The sequence below is a fragment of the Seriola dumerili genome, unplaced genomic scaffold (genome assembly GCF_002260705.1).
Source record: "Seriola dumerili isolate Sdu_G_001 unplaced genomic scaffold, Sdu_1.0 BDQW01000161.1, whole genome shotgun sequence".
Classification (NCBI taxonomy): Eukaryota; Metazoa; Chordata; class Actinopteri; order Carangiformes; family Carangidae; genus Seriola; species Seriola dumerili.
The window spans coordinates 5,045,915-5,067,531 of NW_019174416.1; the positions used below are offsets into that span (position 1 = coordinate 5,045,915).

The 21,617-nt window shown below is 38.5% G+C and overlaps 2 protein-coding genes across 2 annotated transcripts; both read right to left on the minus strand.

Moving 5' to 3' along the window:
* Positions 1-1,531: 1,531 nt before the first annotated feature.
* Positions 1,532-8,869, minus strand: hprt1 (hypoxanthine phosphoribosyltransferase 1). Its single transcript, XM_022751917.1, has 9 exons — positions 8,540-8,869; positions 4,887-4,993; positions 4,099-4,282; positions 3,005-3,070; positions 2,503-2,520; positions 2,331-2,413; positions 2,096-2,142; positions 1,847-1,923; positions 1,532-1,667 (listed from the first exon to the last, which is right to left on the minus strand). The coding sequence occupies exons 1-9, from the start codon at positions 8,567-8,569 to the stop codon at positions 1,620-1,622; spliced, it is 660 nt and encodes a 219-aa protein (XP_022607638.1). The 5' UTR covers positions 8,570-8,869; the 3' UTR covers positions 1,532-1,619.
* Positions 8,870-12,050: 3,181 nt separating this feature from the next.
* Positions 12,051-20,771, minus strand: phf6 (PHD finger protein 6). Its single transcript, XM_022751920.1, has 11 exons — positions 20,653-20,771; positions 18,745-18,905; positions 18,276-18,377; positions 16,807-16,940; positions 16,653-16,699; positions 14,739-14,899; positions 14,497-14,640; positions 14,291-14,395; positions 14,081-14,214; positions 12,998-13,127; positions 12,051-12,886 (listed from the first exon to the last, which is right to left on the minus strand). The coding sequence occupies exons 2-10, from the start codon at positions 18,874-18,876 to the stop codon at positions 12,998-13,000; spliced, it is 1,089 nt and encodes a 362-aa protein (XP_022607641.1). The 5' UTR covers positions 18,877-18,905; positions 20,653-20,771; the 3' UTR covers positions 12,051-12,886.
* Between the last annotated feature and the right edge of the window lie 846 nt (positions 20,772-21,617).

Below are 21,617 nucleotides of genomic sequence, written 5' to 3' on the forward strand. Positions count from 1 at the left end.
ATTAGGCAGAGTAAAACAATCAAATGTAAGCTTTTATCAAGCTTTGACCTGCAAATCTTTGGTATTTTAATGAAATATTTAAATTTATAAAAATGACACATTAATAACTCATTACCTTTAAATAAAAAATTGCAAATTGCGATTTGAAAATTATCCAGACTCTGTCAAATAATTTAGAAATGCAGCGAAAAATTAAAAATGTGCTCATATAAGTGGACACATGAAAAGCCCAGTGTGAGGAAAAATAAACTTTGCAATCACCATTTGTTCAGAAAGAAAAATGGCCTTCAGCAGGTATTCCATTCAGTCAACGGTGTATTTTGTCTTGACTCTCACTTGATGGTGATACAGTAGACAACATGTATTTTGTTTGTCCCTAATGGTTGACCTACTGAACAGATGGGAAGCTCAAGGTCAGATAACAAACAGCAGCAGCTTCACGATCACAGACAACCACACTAGTTCAGCTGGGAGCTCTGTTAGCGCCTTCACATGATGCAAGGACACATATTAAAAAGCACTAAATACTTTTTTTTTTTTGCATTTCCCAGTTTTTACCATTGACTGCCCAGAAATTATTTCTCCATTTCAAATAGTTTGTTTTAAATCATATAAAAAGTTTTGTAGTAAAATCCACTAGTCAAAGGAAGAGGTGTGAACATTTAATGGCTGGTATTGCAAAATTCAGTTTACACTGGCTTACAGTGATGGCACCATTGAATGAGAGTGTACAACATAGTTGAAATTAAAAAAAAGGTGGTTATGTCTGATTCAGTGACAGGTAGATACAGATTAAGTTTTTCAAACTTCAGTCAAGCTATAGATTGAACATTTCCCCATCCTTAAACTCTACATATTTCCTGACATAAAAAAGGGATTGATGTCTTTTATGTTAAATTAAATGTTTTGGTCAAACAAAGATTTCATTAACACTCATAAATAAGATGATCTTTCATCTTCAGCATACCAATGTGTTAATTAGGGACAGCAGCCAACATGTGTGTTACTTTACACCAAATGTTAAGAAAATGTTCTCACACAACAAAGCAACATAGAAAAGTGTTTTGTCCCAAAATATACAAAGAAAATGTAAAATCATCTTCAAGAGTGCCTATATTGATAGTTCCAGGTAAAGGTACAATTACAATAAAAGAAATACATTACAAAATAGGAGGTTGTCAATTGTTGGAAATCTTATGATAGCACAACAATTATGATTTTTCTACCTAAAGTTAGCAGCAGTGCTTTGAATAAATACACCATCACTTAAAAAAATAATTAATGTGTGTGTGGGCAAAGATGCATTATTCTAATTTCAGGCAAAACTGGGCTCCATGCTGTTCAGACCAGATGTGGTTCTATCTAAGGCAATCAATTTCATCTATAGTTGAATATTGTGTGTGTGTGTGTGTGTGTGTGTGTGTGTGTGTGTGTGTGTGTGGTGGCTAAAACAGGAAATGCAACTGTCAGGATTATCACCATAATCAGTGTATCCATATCCTCAGGGACCCTGAGCAGGCAGAGTATTTTTTTATGACACAAACATGAAGTAATAAAATATAAAATGATCCGCAAAAGGAAAAGGTATAACCATACATTAAAAATTCTTATGAAGTTCTTCATGCCTTGTACTTCTCCTTCCCTGTTTCACTAATGACGCAGATATGCTGAAACAGAAAATGATCCATGAGTATTGCTGCATACTGTTGATTTACATTTGTTTAGATGGTCTTAGCCTGGTTAGATCTAACATGAACACACAGATACAAACTGTACAAATTCTAATAACCATGGATTTATAAGCTTCTTTACTCCTTTTGCTTCTTTATCCATCACAAATACTTACATTTAGATCTCTGAAGTACTCGTTGTAGTCTAGCGCGTATCCCACCACAAATTTGTCGGGGACCTCAAATCCCACAACTGCAAAGAAAATAGGTAAATTATTCACTATTGTATAATCTTTGTGGTGGTAAACTAATGACACTGAAATGAGCAAAAGCCTCATTCAAAAGCACCAATATACAGTGTAACACATAGTATTTTCCACTAACTATAAAATTGAACAAAAACACATTTATTGACTTAAACTTACAGTCTGGTCGGTAGCCCACACTTCTTGGTGTTCTTTTCACCAACAAACTGAGGACAGAAACCAGGTTGATTATTTATCTTTATACTTTATGGCTGCATGAAATGAGGCAGCTGAGAGAGATAACCACCAGATTGTGGTTATGAAGTATTCAGAAAAACATGATCACATGATTCCTCTTGTTTCACAAAATACAGTAGTCTGTATTTGACAGGAAGTTGTTAAGAGATTTAATTACCTTGCTACTTTAACCATTTTGGGATTGTACTGTTTGAGGAGCTGCAGTAATGTCTTCATCGTCTTCCCTGTGTCAATTATATCCTTGAAACCCAGTGTGAGAGAAGTGCATGTTAGTAGTCTTGCAATTCAAAACTTCCTACTTTAATACAGAAGAAAAAAACAGTACATACCTCCACGATCAAGACATTCTATATAAAGAGACAAGAACAATTGTTATTCTGGTGAAAAACATGGACTGAACACATTTCATCTATATATGTGATTAAACAGTGGGAGCCACAATGGCAGTGGTAGGGAGTGGAACACAGGGGATTTCTGCCAAATGCCCAACATAGTGTTATTAGCAGCTGACTATAGAAACTATATATTCTAGATTAGAGCATTGGATTTCCTTGAGTGTAGCATAGCCATTGTCATTATTAATTACTATCATAATTTTTTGATAATTCTAATTAACAGACTTGTTTCCAAATTATTAATCAGTTCATTTAAAATGTCTGTTCATGTTGAAAATAGTGGCAACGTTAGACAGAATGGAAAACAAGAGCAGTAAAACACGTTTCTTGTTTCAAGTTCATTAATTTTAAGTTACTATTATTATTAGTAATATTCAGTCAGAGTGTCAACAAGGATTGTTTTAGTCATAATAATGCTGCCCTCCATACTTCTCACCTTTCCCGTCAATGTAGACAAGTCATCTCCACCAATAACTTTGATTTCACCTGTCGACTGGTCATTCTGTAAAGACAAGAATGTGAGGACAACAAGGAAATGTTGCAGATTTCACATTATAACAGGTGCACAAAGTGTATCAAGGAACAAACATGTATCAAACATGTATGAACTACACAAAGATGGTGAACGTTGAAAAAAAAGTAGCAAGATGTGTTGCATATTGTATAATATGGTAGTTGTATATGTATCAAAATATAAAGCACTTTAGATAAAAACGCAATGTAAAATGCAGCCATTTTCCCCGATGCGCTTAACTCCATATAGTCATGTAACGGTCATGGATGGAAACATTGGTTAAAATTTTCACTACATTCGGATGGAAATCTGACTATTGACACTTAGCACATGTGCTGAAAGTATTTCAGTCCTTACAAAAGCACTTACAAAGCTGCTTCTTTACTAATTTAAATCTTGCATTTTTACATTCATGGTTGCTAACATTGCATCTTTGTCTTTCCTGCCTTTGATGGCACATTGCTAAACTTCTTAGCACCACCAAATGTTGATCAGTGGAGAAGCGTATAATTTTTGTCAACAATGTGTCCTGCATCACCCGTGTGCTCATACACATGCATGTGCATCCTCGTCTACATCTCACAAAATACAAATAACATGGGGAAAGGCTTGTAAAAAAAATTGCTATATAGTGGCACTAATGGTCAAAAACACCATAGGGTACTTTTAAGTGCACAAAGCTGTTTTGTTTTTTATAAATGTCTGGCTGTCTTTTTTTATTTTGCATACTTTATAGTTGTAGCAGTGTATTGTGACTTGTAATGCGTTTTGTTTTATGTTACCTGCCTGGATGTAAATTAGCATTTTTGTACAATCTGGCATGTTTACATTGTGTATTATGTACTGATGTTCATTAACATGTATTGTCCCTATCAAACAAATAAATAAATTTAAAAAATCTTTTCAAACAAAAAAGAATAGAAAGTGACTGCTATGATTTAAAAAAAAAAAAATCAACAATAATACATTACATCTTAATACAAAAAGAAATACAAAGAGGAAAACTGATCAATTACATAGTAGCTCTTGAGACGAATGAAGTCCACTGTCATTGGGATGGAGCGGTCACTGTTCCTGTTCAGAGCCTTGATGTAGTCCAGTAGGTCTGCAAAGAACTTGTACCCCCCTTTGAGCACACAGAGGGCCACAATGTGGTGCCCTCCCATTTCCTTCATGATCTCTCTGGCCAGTCTCTCTGTCCTGGGGTCACGTGGGGTGGGGGGTGGCTGGGTGCGGTGGGGCCGGTGTTTAGACAAAGATAGAGATAGAGTGAGAGTGAGAGTGAGAGTGTGAGAGAGAGAGAGGGACACAGAGGGGTTCGTCAGCCCAGTTTTCTGCTACAGTCAGCAGTAGTTTCCATTTCCTCTCTGTTTGTGTCAGCAGACATAGCTGTTCATTTCTAAACACTCCCAAGTATAATAACCACACAGATCCGGGTAACAGAAGTTACCAAAACACCAAAAGGCTGTCTGCATTAATCATTAAATAACAAATGTGCACATGGAAATAAAAAAGCAAAATGAAACACTTCAACTGAGGTACAAGTTCAACAGACAGCTGATGTTTTCTTGACAGTTATACGATTTTTTTCCAAACCACTGGGAAAAACATAATCATAATCAGATCTACTAAAAGTTTAAATGGTGTTGGACTTTGTTGTTGTTAAGATTAGGAAAACCCACAGGATTGGGTGTTGAGACAGACCAGTCAACCAATCATTGAGAACACCCACTTTATATTTGACCCTGACAATTCATTCCATTTTCACCACACTGCTAGGAGCCTCTAAAATGCAGCAACCCACCTGTCCAAGATGAGTCCATGGGGTATGTAGACCCTCTCCAGGTCTGCAGCATAGTGTTTTGGTATGCAGAAAAGGTCCAGGTCGTACCCCTGCTCCTCATCACTGATCTGAAATAAAAAAAACATGACACAAAGGGGTTAAAAAAATCTCAGAGGCATTAACTTACATGGGACACTGAGCATTCACCTGATACAGGGCAGTATGAGGGGAAGGGGATGGGGTCAGTGGTGGTCTACTTTCCCTATTGACTCCCTCCATACATTTCTTTGCCTCAATAGATTTTCTGCCACAAAACACAAACTCAGAGGACAACGCCTGATTCTGTACAGCAAGCTACCAGATTCCCCCCTCGCCCTACACTGAGGCAGTTGTCTGTGGCAGTAAACACTAACTTCTAGAAAGAGGATTCCTTTAATTGTACTTACTTAGTCATGATTAAAGAAGATCTCTTCTAAGTAAACACTTTGTCCAAACAGTCAAAAATTGGCATCTGAGATGTCTTTTCAGAAATTTCCATACAATGCATAGTCTGTAAATGGTTGTTTTATTTTATATATTTTGTAAAATCAAATTGTAAAATCAAATTGTAAAATCAAATTTCCTTCTCTAGCTCAAACTGCATGCCACATGAACTCAGACAGCATAACTTGTATCATGTGACAGTGAGAAGCCGGTGCAGAGCTCGAGGTGCTGTGGGAATAATGCGAGTGACCATAGGCAGATTCACAGTATTTATCTTCCCAAGTCAACAAAATCCTGTTGCTTTACTAAACAGCGGACTGCAAAGCGCCCATCCCCACGTCACATGTGGTTGAACTAGAATAAAGCGCTTCACCTTCTGCCTGCTGAAATGATTAAAAAAGAGGTCCATCTGTTTGGACTACATCCATTCACTTACAAATAATAATGACTGAAGCCAAGCAGATGTCCTCATGGTCACATGATCTTAAGTGTTGAGCATTTTACACTGTTACTCACAGGCTTGTCAGCTGTTTCAGCAATGAAATTAGAAAGAAAAACATGACAAACAACTCAATGAATTTGTCTGAGGTCAATGGGAGGCCGACCTTGAAGTTTGTGCTAACAAAGTCCATGTTTGGCAACCCTGCTCTGTACAATTAATTTAATTTTAGATGTTACACAGGAGGCAGGATCCACCACTTCTAATGCTGTTTTAGCAAAACGTGCATTTAGTTTCATTTTTTGTCAGCCAGTGGGTCTGCCAGTCTGCTGACTTGATGACACAATAACTGGCTTGTAAATGTCCCAGATATCCTGGAAAATGGAGCATTGGTCATTTATTTACTTATTCCAGCATGAAGGCCATCGTTGTCTCATCAGTTTATCTATGTGCTTTCCTTCAAACTGAAATAACAGAGTGGAAAGATAAAGTAAGCAAACCCTTTGGAGGCTTACCCCTATTGATGTATATATTTGTCCTGAAATATGGTCAGATCTTCATCCAAGTTACAACTATAAACACACACTTTTTATTTTAACAAATACCACACAAATCATTGTGTTGTTCTTGTCCATATTGAAAACACCATTCAAACATTCACAGTGTCGGCTAATGACATTAACAAAAGCTAATTGGAGTTATTGGTGCTGGTTAACATCTCTGTTCATGAGTCGACCATACACAGATCATGGTGCATGGTTGCATGGAGCATGGCGTCCTGCAACAGACACTACAGGGGAAGTTGGTGCTCTCCAAAAAAACATTGCTGCACCCCTGGAGTTTGTCAAAGAGCAGCTGGACACTGCACAACACTACTGGGAAAATGTTTTACGCACTGATGAGACTAAGGTTGAATAGTTTTGGAAGAACATTTGGCACTGTGTACAGTATGGTGTAAAAAGGGCAGTGCATATCAACATGAAAACATCATCCTTAAGGTGAAGAAAGGAAGAGGGAGCATCATGACTTGGGGCTGTGCTGCCTCTGGGCCTGGACAGCTTGACATCAGCGAGGGGAAAATGAACTTTTACCGAGGTACTGTATCTTACAGGATAATGTCAGGGTGGATGTTTACCTGCTGAAGCTCAGGAGAAGCTGGGTGATGCAGCAGGACAATGATCCTAAACATAAAAGTAAATTTACTACAGAATGACTTCAAACAAAGAAAATCCTCTTTCTGTAGAGGCCCAGGCAGAGCCCAGACCATAACCCAACAGAGATGCTGTGGAATGACCTGGAAAGAGCTGCTTACACCAGACATCCTGAGAATATGTCTGAGCTGATGCATTTCTGGCCCAAAATTCCTCCTGAACACTGTGCAGGTCTGATCGGCAGATATTGCATGTGCTTGTTTGAGGTTATTGCTGCCAAAGGAGGTTGGACCACTTATTAAATCCAAGGGTTCACTTACTTTTTACACCAGCACTGTGAATGTTTAACGGGTGTGTTCAATAAATACACAGAAGATCATAATTATTTGTTTGATATTAGCTTAGGGACACTGTGTTTGTTTACATTTGTGACATAGATGACGATCACATCACAATTCATGACCAATTAAAGCAGAAAACCAGGTAATTCCAATGGGTTCACATATTTTTTCTTGCCACTGTACATACAGTGGGGTCTAGAGGGGTCAAGTCTGACAGCATTTCCCCTCAAATTTACCTGAAATTCCTGTTCAGCTTGTAACAACTTTCACAAAAAGTTCAACTGGAACAGAACAGAGATAACAAGGAGACTTTCTTTAAAAGGTGGAAAGATATCGATCTGTGGAGTCAGCTGTACAATACGAGTTAGCTTTTAACCATGAATGTCTAATTTGAATTTGCTTGTAGCACCAAGATAACGCCTGCTCATCTTTGATGCCATTTCCTGAGATTGTTAACCTCACTAAATGTTACTGATTCACCAGCAAGGGCTGTTTATCCAATTCCCTCTCTCTCTGAAACACAACCACTGTCAACAACCAATCAGCTCTTTTCCAGATAGGTTTGAAATCTTTAGTACTTCTTATTTCTCCCAGTGAGACCTAAAGACACTAAACCCTGTGTGTTTTGTTTTGAACACACTGTACTGCTGGATAGACAAAAATTTTCCCCTTGAAGGCAAATTTACATTTTCCCATACACTCATCTTGTTGTGTTCAAAATTACATTAGATTCATAATTGCTGACATAACTAATGTTTAGACAGAGGTCTAAAGGCAACAGGTAATAAGTTATACACAAAACCGTTATGCTTAGCACTGTTAGTGTTTGTTACCAATATTGAAGAAGACCGGCTCAAACACGCCCCCTTGTTTGCAGCTCGTCCGTGTCTTGCTGCGTAAGTGTATAAACGTGTAATAATGTCAATACATATAGTGCAACCTGCAGTTAGACGCACAAAGCTGCACACAAGGATTGACTGTCTCCAATGTGTCTCCTGCGTCACATACGCAAAACGTGGAGAGCGCGTGCTTTCCAAAGCCGCAGGCCACTCAAATCATTATTTACAAATTAAAGCTCGTTACCAAGGTGAGCACCCAGGCAACACATACAGATGATTCGCCACTAACGTAAACAGTAGATCGCAGATTTTATATCAAACGCAGTACGTGCGTGTACGGGGTGTTACTCAAGGGGCATGTAGAGGTAACCTACGACCACCTTCTGTCTTAATTTAATTCCGGTTGTTGGTAGGAACTTACCACAACACAGGAACTGCTGGATGTCGCCATTCGGCCGTTCGGTCTTATGAAGCCTACCGTGGACTTCAGATCGAGAAGACTACGACGTGATCTCAGGTTAGTTTGGCGGACTTCTCAACCTTGTGACAACAGCACACACATAGAAGCAGATAGCTTCCTCGCTAGAAGAGGCTGCTTCTGCCTTTTCTTCTTCTTTGGTGTTGGTGGTTGGCTTAAAGCAGCTTATTGGAGCATTACCGCCACACAGGAAGCAGAGCCAGGGGTCTGTCGGGCGAATCAAATGAGCAGGACCGGGTTAGCCCCGCCCACCGTGGGGTGGAGGGGCTCGAGCTGTGAGCGAGACAAGTTGTCAACATCTAACTACGGTGCAAAGTGAAAAGAGTTTAAAACTCAGAAATACAGAATAAAATACAGGCATTAAGAAAAAAATATCTCATTGTCGTCTTTATCTCCTCTCTTTGTACAGATGTGGATATAAGTTAGTTGTTTAGTAGCACACATACCCATAGGCCAGACTCTAAAAGTGAAGTGCACCACATGATCTTGACCTTGGACAGAACTACTGATTACCGTTTCAGGGCAAGATGATCAGTTGATTATACAGTTTGCAATGCTATACTGTAAAATAAAATAATCATTATTTTCATTACAGAGATTAACTGACATATTGGTTTGTAAAATGACCACCATTACCCTAAAGTGACACTTTCACACTACTTGTTTAATAAAATTATTAAAATAATTCTAGGGAAAAAGCTGAAAATCCTCACACTTGAGAAGCTGGAGCCATGAAATGTTTGGCATTTTGGCATGAAAAATGACCAATGGACTACTTGCCATTAATTTTCAGTCAGTCCACTAATCAATTAATCAACCTGTTATTTCAGCACTAATTGTAGATACTGCTATATTACCAGTTAAAAGTTTGGACACACTCTGGTACATTAGGTAGTTTAATCTGTAACAAAAAATCATATTTTATGAGCTCTTCATATGTTTTGATGCAAAATCTTCATTTGTATGGTAACTAGTAACTACAGTTGTGAAATAACTATAAACATATCCTATAAAGTGTCATGAAAAGATAATACTCAGGTACTTCAGATTTGTACTTAAGTACAGTTATTGACTGAACGTAACTTAGCTGCACTACTCCACCACAGTTGAGGACAGTAATGTACAGGGGTTTTATTTGCTGATTCCAGTAAAGATTCAATATATTAAAATCTGACAACCTTTAAGCCAAGAAAATAAATGAATCAGGATTCAGTATTTCTCTACAAGAAATTTATTCCTTGCTTTATAGAGAAAATTTTAAACAGTAGACTTAGACCTTCATTTTGGGAATTGTTTGCAGAAACTATAGTGAACAGTTGGTTGGATAAAATATTAAAAACTTTCCTTTTGGTGTCTGATCAGACTGTTATGAGGAGGTTGGAATGTGTGCTTTGGACTTTGCACCTCATTATATTAAAGTCATAGAAAGTTACTAACATCATATAATAATGTTACACTGACATTTGCTATTAAAGTAAACTCCCATGCCGCAAGTTAGTTCAAACAAACAGCCAACTTACTCTTTAAACCAAAAATGATGATGCCACACTTTTTGAAGTTTGTCCACTAAAACTGAATTAGTGAGTTTTGAAATTGCATTCAGAAGTTTAAGTGTTAAAGAATACGTTCAAATTTTTTCATGACTCCTGTCCTTAAATGGCCTGAGGAGATGTCTTCCTGACAATATAAGTGATAGGGGACACAAACTAAAGTTGCTGTTTTGTAAAACTCCACTCCAGAGTTCAGTCAAAGCCAAACTGAAGCTTCAGCTGCCTCAGTTAGACAAATCAACTAAGCACCAGAGTTAGAGTTAGTGTCTTTTAAGTACAAAATTTCCTACTTGAGTGTGCAGCATTCTTTTAATGTGGGGGTTAGAGGTGCCAAACACGACCAGCAACATCCTGTCTCCTCTGCATCACCATCTTTCTCTTCCCTTATTTCCTGTCATATTGTCTTCACAGCATGAAGACTCTTCATTTTTTCCCCATCTTTTACGCGAGTTGAGTTGTCAAGTGATCTTTTTACAGCCAAGAGAAACGATTACAGCTTCAATAAATCTACCAGTGAAGATAGGCTTGGAAAAATGTGAACCTGAGACCAAAAAAGGCCACCATCATGGTTATTTATTGCTGTATTATTCACTGTCTGAAGAGCAGCTCCAGAGTTTATATCATATTCCACAGCACAAGCTAATACTAAGGTGGTTTGAATGCGTAGTGTGTTCACACTGGAGGCACCAAAACTAAAATAGTATGCTGCTGATGTTCACTATTGTCCCACAATACAATTCATAAAGGAAATGGAGAAGATACTCACAGCTGCAAAATATTAAAACAAATTGCAGATGGTGGAGAAACAGAAACAGATGAAAAATGATCCTGGAAAACCCCAAAATGAGTATTAACTATTTGCAAATACACACTGCTTTCTCTTTGTGGGATTAAATTGGAGGTGGCTCTCTACAGTTGGTTTCTGATGTTTGTTAGCACACATATTGCATCATCTCCTCTTAGTACTTTAGTCTTGTCTAACTGCAATCAGTGTACTTTGATCATTAGTATAAGGTTATGTATACGATAGGTCTTTTTCATGGAAGGCATTTTGACATAACACAGTAGGAAAAGCACAGGTGTAATTAATGTAACTAATTATGGTTGAATTCCATTTAGCTGCTTCAGTTTCAGGGTCCTGGTGTTGTTCAGGCAGATTCACTGTCACACTGTCAGGGCACCTGAACGGGACAGATCCATAGTTATTATTATGATTATTATTGTTATCCAGATGTTATTACTAACACCTGTGTTTTTCTTACAAAGTTAAAATGTCTGCTGTAAAATAGACCTATTATGTAATTGCTGCACTGCATAACACAAAAACTAAGCTGTGCAACACTGTAAGAACATCATGCCAACTTTGTTGTACTGTAATTATCTCCCCTTTTATGTATTAGTGTATTTCATTATTAAATGGACATGAACAGTGCTTTGAAGACTTGCATTGAAAACATGAGGAAATCTCCAGGTTTACCAATTAAAGCTAAGATCACCATTTTTAATACCCACAAAATCTTATTGGATTACCAAAGGCTTTAATATAAATGATATATAATAATAATAATAATATAAATGATTTGACTTGTATCATACTACACTAAGGCTTTACTATAAACTACTATTTTATATACTTTATATATTTTGAAATACTACTCAAATGCAATTTTTATTTTTGCATAACCAACGTTCCAGATGGAAGTGTGAGGCGGACGCATGTATGGAGAGTGTATGCTTGAGGTAATCTTGCATAACAACGTGATCTGAGACGTCATGACCTTGCAGCCAGTGTGACATTCCTCACTCTTCAAACCTCTTCAACAACCTGTGACCTGCCATCAGTGCTGCTTTCTGTTTTGAGTACTCTATGGACACACATTCAAATAAAAGACTCAGTAAAAGTGTAAAATAAAATATTTTCTATTTCCAATCATTCATGGATACATTTGTAGAGATACAAGTAACAGTACATCAAACAAAGTCAAGCCAACTCTTCTAAAGAGCTCTACCTTGCCCTTTAGCAGCTAAATAAAAAATGCCACCTTTAACAGTGGAAAAATGCAAGTGCATGCTGGCAGAACTTGTAATCGTGACTGTCTGAAATCCAGATATTCAAAATTACTTATGATGATAATAATAATAATAATACAGTAGCAAAATATTACATATCAAGAAAGAAAGGCTAACATGAAAAGAGTATTCTTAAGACATGATTACAGAAACAAGGTAATCAAACTGCACAACTTCGTAGAGAGACTAGTAACAAACAGACCCCTCTTAAAAGTGAGTCCTTCAGAAGCTAAGGAAGAGAAAGAAGAAGAATAAGAGGTTTTCAGCAAGTGTGGGTCATGTCATGTCTGGGAACATGGGCAGTGAGTGACAATCAAAAGATCAGCTCTTATTCACGGCAATAATACATGTATTTGAAACTGAGCCCATAACCGATTTTTGGGAAAGATTAGCCATGGCTTTTCAATATCCTGCAGCAGTCCTGTGCTCTGCTGAGTACCACCAGTCTGTGAAAAGCTCATCCAGTCAACTCAAAAACAGGGTTTCATGAAGGAGACGCCTGGTGCACACCGGGAGATCATGTCCATTTACTGGAAGAAATCGTGTGAAGGACTCGTAGGGGGCCTGCAGACCATGACTTTGTGAGTATGCTAAGATTTAGTATAAAAAAATATCTCTCACTCGTCCGTGTTCTTCTGTTTTCTCCCCATGTCACATCCATCAAGATGACCTGAACCAAAAAATAAGAAAAAAAAAAAAAAAAATCTAAATCTCCCCATTATTTAGTATTTCATCACTTTTCACATGACGCAGTTTTAACAATCATTTTTTAATAACGTACCTAGTTGCCGTTCACTTGTGTCGACGGTGTTCTTCCGTGGTCGATTGCTGCCCTCTCTCTACTGCGATTCTCTCGTTCCTCATCTTCTTCATCCCTCTCCTCATTCCCACTGTGGTTCTTACAGTATAGTCTAAAACACATACACACACCATCACATACACGCATAGGAGTGGTTGTAAGCATAGCGGACAGCTTCTCTACTGGTTTTTATTCAGAAATGTCAACAGGTCGACATGCTGTGGGGTTAATCTTTCAGTCCCTGCTCAGATGGTACTGATGTCCGAGGATATTTTAAATGTTTAACTGATAAGTATTAAACTGTCAAACTTCTTATTGTCGGTTAACGTTTCAGCGGTTAATAATGAACAACAGTAATGTAAACCAGTGAACACTTTAAAATTCTGATGTGGTGGCTTTTAAATTACTGTTTATGGTCAGAACAGGGCAAACAGCAAAACATTTCATAAATCTGAGGGAGAACATTCAAACAATTATAATGATAAAATCTCACCTGGCTAATCTAAAACCTAACCTACGTGATGCATACCCCTATTCCTATGTGAGTGACAGATTGTGATTCATTTCAGCCCATGCTATCTAAACTTGTAAATTAATCATACTGAACATTTATCCACCATTTGTTATATTTCTAGGAAAATGATAATGATTATATTATTTAATATATTATATCATTATTATAATTGTTTTTATTGTTTTATCGCCCAGCCCTACTGTCAAAGTGGTATGGAGTTGGAGTTAAAGACACACAAATACGTTTTTACACACTGTTTTGATGAGCGGGTCCCCATTTTGTTTGGATTGTGCATGTGCACAAGGACACACATGTTGGTGGTCACACACAAGGAAAGATAGACATAACAAAGGTAGGGAAGGGGAAGACTGCAAGCTAGCTAACATGAATGTAAGCAATGTAAAATTTACAATATTCAAAAAAAAATAACACCTAAGTGCAAATAATTGCGGGCAAAAATAGCTGTAAATATTAAGAGAAAATTTGCATGCAAAAATATTTTGTGAAGTGAAAGCACTTTTAAATGTCTGTCTGTTCGATATGAAACTCACTTGTAGATGCCACGTGCCATGTTTTCGATGTACTTGGCTTTGTCCTGCAGGCCGCAGTGATAGTGGTAGGTCTTCACACATGCTTTAATTTCACAGCCAATGGTGGCACCCAACTGAGTGCAGAGTGTACATTTCTGGAAAAAACAACAAAGTCCATCATTTTCTTTCAAAAAAATGTTTTTAAAACTGAAGTTACAGATATTTTCCTACCATTCTTTTCCCTCTCTTGATTTCCTGGATGACCGTTTTCACGTCAAAGTTTCCAAACTCAGCCCGTGACGTGGTGGTCAGCTGGACTGTCCCCGATGAAAACAGCTGGAAGGGATCAGAGATCACAGTGAGATGCAAGTGGACGTACTGTATATGCAAATTTGTGTTGCAAAAAACAGACTCTTACACACAATGCTATATCTTACCATACACTTGTAGTGTGCAGCCACTTTTTTGGAGTTATCGGTATGAAGCATGCCCCTTGTTTCATTCTCTTCCTCACCAGCGTGACAAAAGCCACAGCGCTGGCCGCTATCTCCTGGGCTGGCACGAAGAGGTGACCTGTCGCGCTACAACAAACGGAACACTCAGTAACAGAGGCCACATACAGTACAGCCAACAGACCATTCAAATGAGACTGCATTTAAGAATAAGCATGCTGCCTTACATGGGAGGAGCTCTCCTCGTCTGCAGCCTGTGAGGAGGTGGAGCGGGAGTCTTCCGATTGGCCACGAGATCCCACCTTGCCTCTCACCTTCTCAAACCGTCCTCTGCCTCTGCTTTGTGGAGGCAATGAGTCTGAATCATTGGCCACGCCTCCCTCTTCATCTGGCAAGAAACCAACAATCATGGTTAACACAACAACTTTTGTTCATAAGAAGAGCATCAAAGCAAAGTATCTGCAAGTGGTTGTATTGTTCATGACAACTTTAACTCATAATAGATCAAGAACACAAGCAGATAGTGGCTTCAGAAAGTATTCACACCCCTTCACTTTTGCACACTTTATTTTCTTGTACATTTAATTGTAAATTGATAAAATTGCCATTTGCTCATCAATCTACACTTAATAACCCATAATCATGAAGTGAAACATTTTAAAGACATTTTAAGACAATGCAAATTGATTAAACATCAAAAACTGAAATCTCTCATTTACAAAAATATTCACCCCTTTGCTGTGGCTCCAAACTGTGGTCAGGTTCATCCTGTCTGCTTTAATTATCTGTGAGATGTGTCTAGAACTTGACTGGAGTCCACCTGCAGCAAACTGAATTGACATTGGCATTGTCATAATCTAGAAAAATGCACACCTGTGCTATAAGGCGCTGCAATAATATTGTGGCGAGGAATGGTCAGGACAAGGGGATAAACCGTTTCTTAAGATTTCAGTGTTCCCAGGAGCGCGGTGGCCTCAATTATGTGAAATGGGAGAAGTTTGGAACCACCAGGACTCTTCCTAGAGTGGGCTGTCCTGCCAAACTGAGTAACCGGGAAAGTAGGGTCTCTTTGAGGTGAACAAGAACCCAGTGGTCACTCTAACAGAGTTTCAGAAGTCCTCTGCAGAGATGGGTGAACCTGCTGGGAGGACGACCATGTCAGCAGCTCTCCATCAATCAGGCCTTTATTGTAGAGCGGCTGGACAGAGGCCACTTTGAGTGAAAGGCACTCAGGGCATGAGATGAAATATTCTCTGGTCTGATGAGAAAATTTAACCCTTTGTGCAGAACTCCAGACACTGTCTGATGAACACCAGGCACTGCTCATCCCCAGGCTAATACCATCTCCACAGTCAAACATGGTGGTGGCAGCATCACGCTATGGGAGGCTTCTCAGCAGCAGCAACAGGGAGACTGGTCAGAACAGAGGGAAGGATGAATGCAGCTAAATACAGAGAGGTCCTTGAAGAAAACCTGCTCCAAAGTCCACACGACCTGAGACAATCAGTATGACAATGACTCCAAACATACAGCCAAGACCACGCTGGAGTGGCCTCAGGACAAGTCTCTGAATGTCCCTGAGTGGCCCAGCCAAAGCTCAGACTTAAACCCCATAGATCAAGATCTGCCAGGAAGAATGGGATAAACTGCGCAAACCGAAGTGTCAAGGCATGCAGAAACTTCTCAAGAATACTTAAAGCTGTAACTGCTGTCCCAAAAGGGCTTATACAAAATACTAAATTAAGGATCTGAATACTTTTGTAAATGAGAGATATCCGTACTTGATTTTTAATAAATTTGCTAAAATTTCTAAAAACATGTTTTCATTTTGTCATTATGGGTGAATGAGTGTAGACAGATGGGCAAAAATGGAAACAAATGTAACTGGATATGTTGTGCATATTTCATGCTAGTATCAGTATTTATCACTGCAACACATTTCACAATGAAATATAAACAAGACAATCCCACACCTTGAGAATATCATGGTAAAGCACATTACAAACAACTCAAACACATGGGATCCAAGTGTTTTTATATGCGAGTGTTGTGACTGAAAAGGGAAACAGCTGTCCAGCTGCAAATCAAATCCTATCATCCATGTAGCCTATTGGTCTAACACATGTTTAAGCATACTATACCTTGAATGCCATCCTGAGAAGCGTCTCGGTGTTTGCGACAGTAAACGCTACATTCAGACAAAAAAATAAAAAATAAAAAAATCAACATGAATGACATATATCTTTATTTATTGTAGATTAATGTGCATAAGAGTCCAAAGACAAAGTGACTTACAGGTAAATCCCTTGTGAGGGATTCTCTTTGATCTGGGCTTTGTCCTTCACAGCGCAGTAATAGTGATACGTCCTCCGGCACGTCTTCACGTCACAGCCGATAGTAGCACCCGGCCGGTGACATGAAGAACACATCTGGAGGGGGAAAGACACAGAGCTGCATCTTTCAGGAAAACAGCCAAGCACATGCAGGTCCACAACCTTTTATGTTCATTCAAATGGCTGACAACTGGTAATGTGATTTGTCAATTGGTGATGGGAAATGTGATTTTTCCAGTGTGGATATGAATGATAATTTCTCTCCAAACACCACAGGGCCCTGACAGACACAACTGTCTGAAAGGCCATATGCAAATATCATGAAACAATATCCCTGTGGGGAGAATGTGTTTGTCGCAGGAGAAGAACAAATTAAATGCAGCAGGGAAGCTGGCACAGAGGCACGCAAGATTATAAAAAAGGCAGAAAACATCAGAGAAATCTTAATATAAATAGGTAGTAAATGAAAATGAAAACCGTCTTAAATTTATGCAAAGATACATTGCCAGTATTTATCATAACTTATTATTTATTAGCATCTAAAAATCACTCTTCAATATAGATTTCAGAAAACATGTATATGTAGGTCAAAGTGGATGAAAGTAAAACAACAAATATATGAATTAAAGTGAACATATTGCCAAGAGATATGTAGAAAAAACACTTACTACTAAATACATCAATAATCTTTTACAGAGTGATATGAAAGTCTCATATAAAATCAAGTAAAAGGTGAATATAAAGTGTGAAACCGGTATTCATTCACAGCTGCATACATGTGGAAATGCAATTAGAAATGCTGCTAATGACATTAAATTAGATTAAATTATTCAACAGTTTGTCAGATTGAGGAACGAACCACAAGTTAATTGTTGCTGTTAATTCTAACGTGTGTATTTCTAGATCTTTTATGATACTGAAAAGATGATATTTCCCATGTACACATGAGAGGGATCTGATGCACTGCTATCAGCTGGTATCAGTCTCTGTGAGAAACTTACACAGCCATTCATAAACATGCACACATGTACACCTTGAACACAAAGACAGGAGAATGAACACACATGCCTCAGGTATAAACACTGAAGGAACTTTACATTGAAGACATACGTATACACTTAGCTCAGGAAAACATGCGTGCATCCTCATCATTAGTTAAATAAAGCAGCTAATGCATATTCTCAGATATGCACAGTGACTGGGTGTGCTGTAGTGTCGGCCTCAACACCAACATATTTAGATCAAAAAGTAATAGGCATTTAAATATGTACATGTACAAATATGTACATGAATATGCTTTATTTCATTTTAATGAGCTGTTTATGATGTATAATTTCAACATGACAAAAGCTCTACTCTGTGGCCTCATGCAGTGACACTGCTTCTCCTCCATTCATTAGTGCTACACTAAGAAGACCAGTGCGTACTTACCAATTTATTTCCCCTCTTGATCTCCTTTTTCACATCCTCAATGGAAAATCCTCCAATGTTCTCGCTGTCTGAGTGAGATGTGACCAGGGCAGAGGAGAACAGCTACATATGAAAAATATGAAAATAAGCATTAAATGGTTTTTACGGCCTTTTCTAATACACACTCTGTCAAATAAATTCTAACAATAATGCTATAACATTTGCCTTTACCACTTCTGGTGCATCATTTACCACCAAACTGAAGATTAACATTCATTTGACACGTTTCAGCAGCATCAGATCGTGTCATCAGAGCCGATTTCCACTGTGATATACTTATAAGAAAATCTTACATTTGTCATTTTTATTTTTTATGGGAGATGAACCATGTATTTCACTATTCTGCATATGTGAGGGGTTGCAAGTGTGCATGACTTTGGCTTGAAGGATTACAGGCTATACAGGTTGAGAACTAATGTGCTCCCCTCACCATGCACTTATGGTGGGCTGCCACCTTCTGGCTGTCAGACACCAGCAGCTGGCCGCACTCCTTGTCCCGGTTGGTTCTGCAGAAGGCACATTTAGGCAGCCGCGCTGCAGCTCCTTTCCTCTGTCCTGACATGGCCAAAGGCTTCTTTATTCTTCTAGAGTCTAATGAAAAAAACAAAACACAGCATGACAAGATAACTTTGAATTACAATGACTGCCAAACCCTTTTAAATAGAGGTGGTTTTCAAAGCAGTTAGAAGAACAATTTCCCACTCAATCATCAAATAACAATGTCTTTATAAGTCCTGGACTACATCATCAAAACAGCGTAACAAAATAATCACAGCTCATATCAAACAGTGAAACTCACTAAAGAAGAGCCCTGTGTCCTAAAAACACTCTCAATGTGTTTCTGATGGATCACACATGGGGCCCACACATTTGTTGCAGGTCTGCAGCTTCACACTTTTTCAACTTCTGATCCTTGTAAATTGAATCATATCTGAATTATAGAGAGTTTCTAATTGCCTGCGGTATAAATACTAAAAACCACAGAATAAGTGTATTGAACAGAATCTAAAAATTGCTGACCAATGCCAGCATCGGGGGAGATCTTGATTTTGGAGGGTAGTCAAAAGTAGCATGGCTGAAGACAATATCAGCACAACACAGGCCTGCAATTAGCAACATTCACCAGTCATCCCAGGACTAAATCAGATTAAAAAGGAACAGAAAGGGAAATCAGCAGAAGCAGGACTCTGAAGCTGGAGGACCACATCTGATGCAACCCCTTTACCTTACACACAGGGGCTACTTTTAATTACAGACAACCCCCCATATTCACTACATTTGTCTGCCCCAACTTCTCTAGATAAAAACATATTATTCCATTTTAGTCTGTACTCTCTGTTGTGAGAAGCAGTGAAGACACACAAATTAGCAGAAACTGGGGTGATTTGATCATTAGTATTGTTGTATCATTTTCAGTTGCCTTTTAATTAAACCATTAAGATGTTTATTAATCAGCATTTTTCTTAAACATCAAATAAGACTGGTTGCAAACCCATCATTGTATTCTTTAGAGTAGAGGAGTAGATCAACCCTTCAAATGTGTGCTGACATTCACATAGATGGTCTGATGTTGTCCATAATATGCTGCGAGCGGCGCAAATACATTAAATATGAGCATTAAAAAATATCTACTCAATCCTTGATAGTCCACAAACGAAAGTGGGTGTTTAAAAAAAAATCACAATAGCAGTGTGCTGCGACGCCTTGATAGAGCCATTACAGCCATGATAGCAGGGCCAGGCTTTCACTGCGGCGGCTCCAGCAGCGGAGCCAGCGTGCAAACACACAATACTCTCCATGTAAATAACACCAAATATCCTTTATTTCAACCTCTGCTCTTCACTGTATTGCTCTCGTTTTATATACTTGCACCACATGGCGATGTTGTGGTTGATTTGTGACGAGAACAAGCGAAACATAAAAGTGCCTCAAATTTATGCTACAAAGTTTTGAATTAAAGGGGGTGTGTGTCTCTTTCTCCTCCAAAGTAGCTGTAACTAAAAACAATTTTCACTATGAACATCTCAACGCCCCGAAATCTCTCCCAAGGCCCTTTCATGCAGGGAAATAAAGGTCGACGGTAGGAAAATGTGACACTTCGACATTATGTTTCTGCTGGAACCCGAAAAACTGCGAATATTTCCCTTTAAATGTGGGAAATTATCATGACAGGCGCGGGTCTTTGCAAACCGTTTCGAAGTAAAGAGCGCCATACGTGATGTATCCCTGTGAAAAGAGAGCTGCTCAGCTTGTACGCCAGCAATACGGCCTGAAACCACAATAGGCCATAAAATACATCGGCTATCATCCAGCCGCGGACACACAGCTCACATCTTACCTGGTAATATAATCCTATCGCACTGAGACAATAGAAAAGATGGAAAAGTGTTCCGGGCAGCGACAGTGTTTCTTTCCGTCCTTCAGAAGTGATCGTGTGCTTTTCACACTAGCATCAAGCTAGCTACCATGTCCAGGACTGGGGGAATTCCGGGTGCGACTTTCAAAATAAAAGTCTCGTTGACGACAGCATGTTGTAATGTTTCCAACGTGAAAAGCTACAGGAGGTCAGAGTGTTTAGGAAACGAAAGTGCTTTACAAAAATACCTCATGAACATGACTAATTTTGAAGTATCGATATCCAAAAAGCAGATATGACTTATTTTTCACTTGTGTTAAGCCATAGTTTCATTAAAATGGGAGATGAAAGTATGCTAATGTTGCTAATTTGGTTTTCCATAAAATCCACATACCAGTCAGCTTGCTTTTTGTTTTTTATTATTTGGTTCACTACAAATTAGTTGTGCAATGTTACAAATTTGCACCAACAAAGTACAATATCAACTAATGCAAGGCCTACATGAATACATAATCTTGAGGCCCTGTCTCTGAAGGCCCAATTTTTTTTTATTCCTTAAAAAAATTATTTAATTATTCCTTCAAAGCTGTCATCATGTGGTATACAATATTGTTTACTGTGTGATGTGTGCTTAATGGCAGAGGAGACCTTGTACATGCACAGTATGCAGAGGGTCTAAAAACAAAGTTTGAACCAGGGTTAGTTAGTTAGTCTGAACATGGACTGGGCCGATAAGAGCATAGAACTGGGCTGTGCTGTACTGAGCTAGACCTTTGTAAAATGGAACTACCTGAGCTCTAGTTGCTACATGTAAATACCCCAAACAATGCATTATGTGTGGATCCCAAAGAACTGGACAGTATTTATTATCAGGCATGCCATTCAGAAAATATTTCTATAAATACCAACACATAGAGATGCATCAGTTGATGTAGTGAGCACACTCC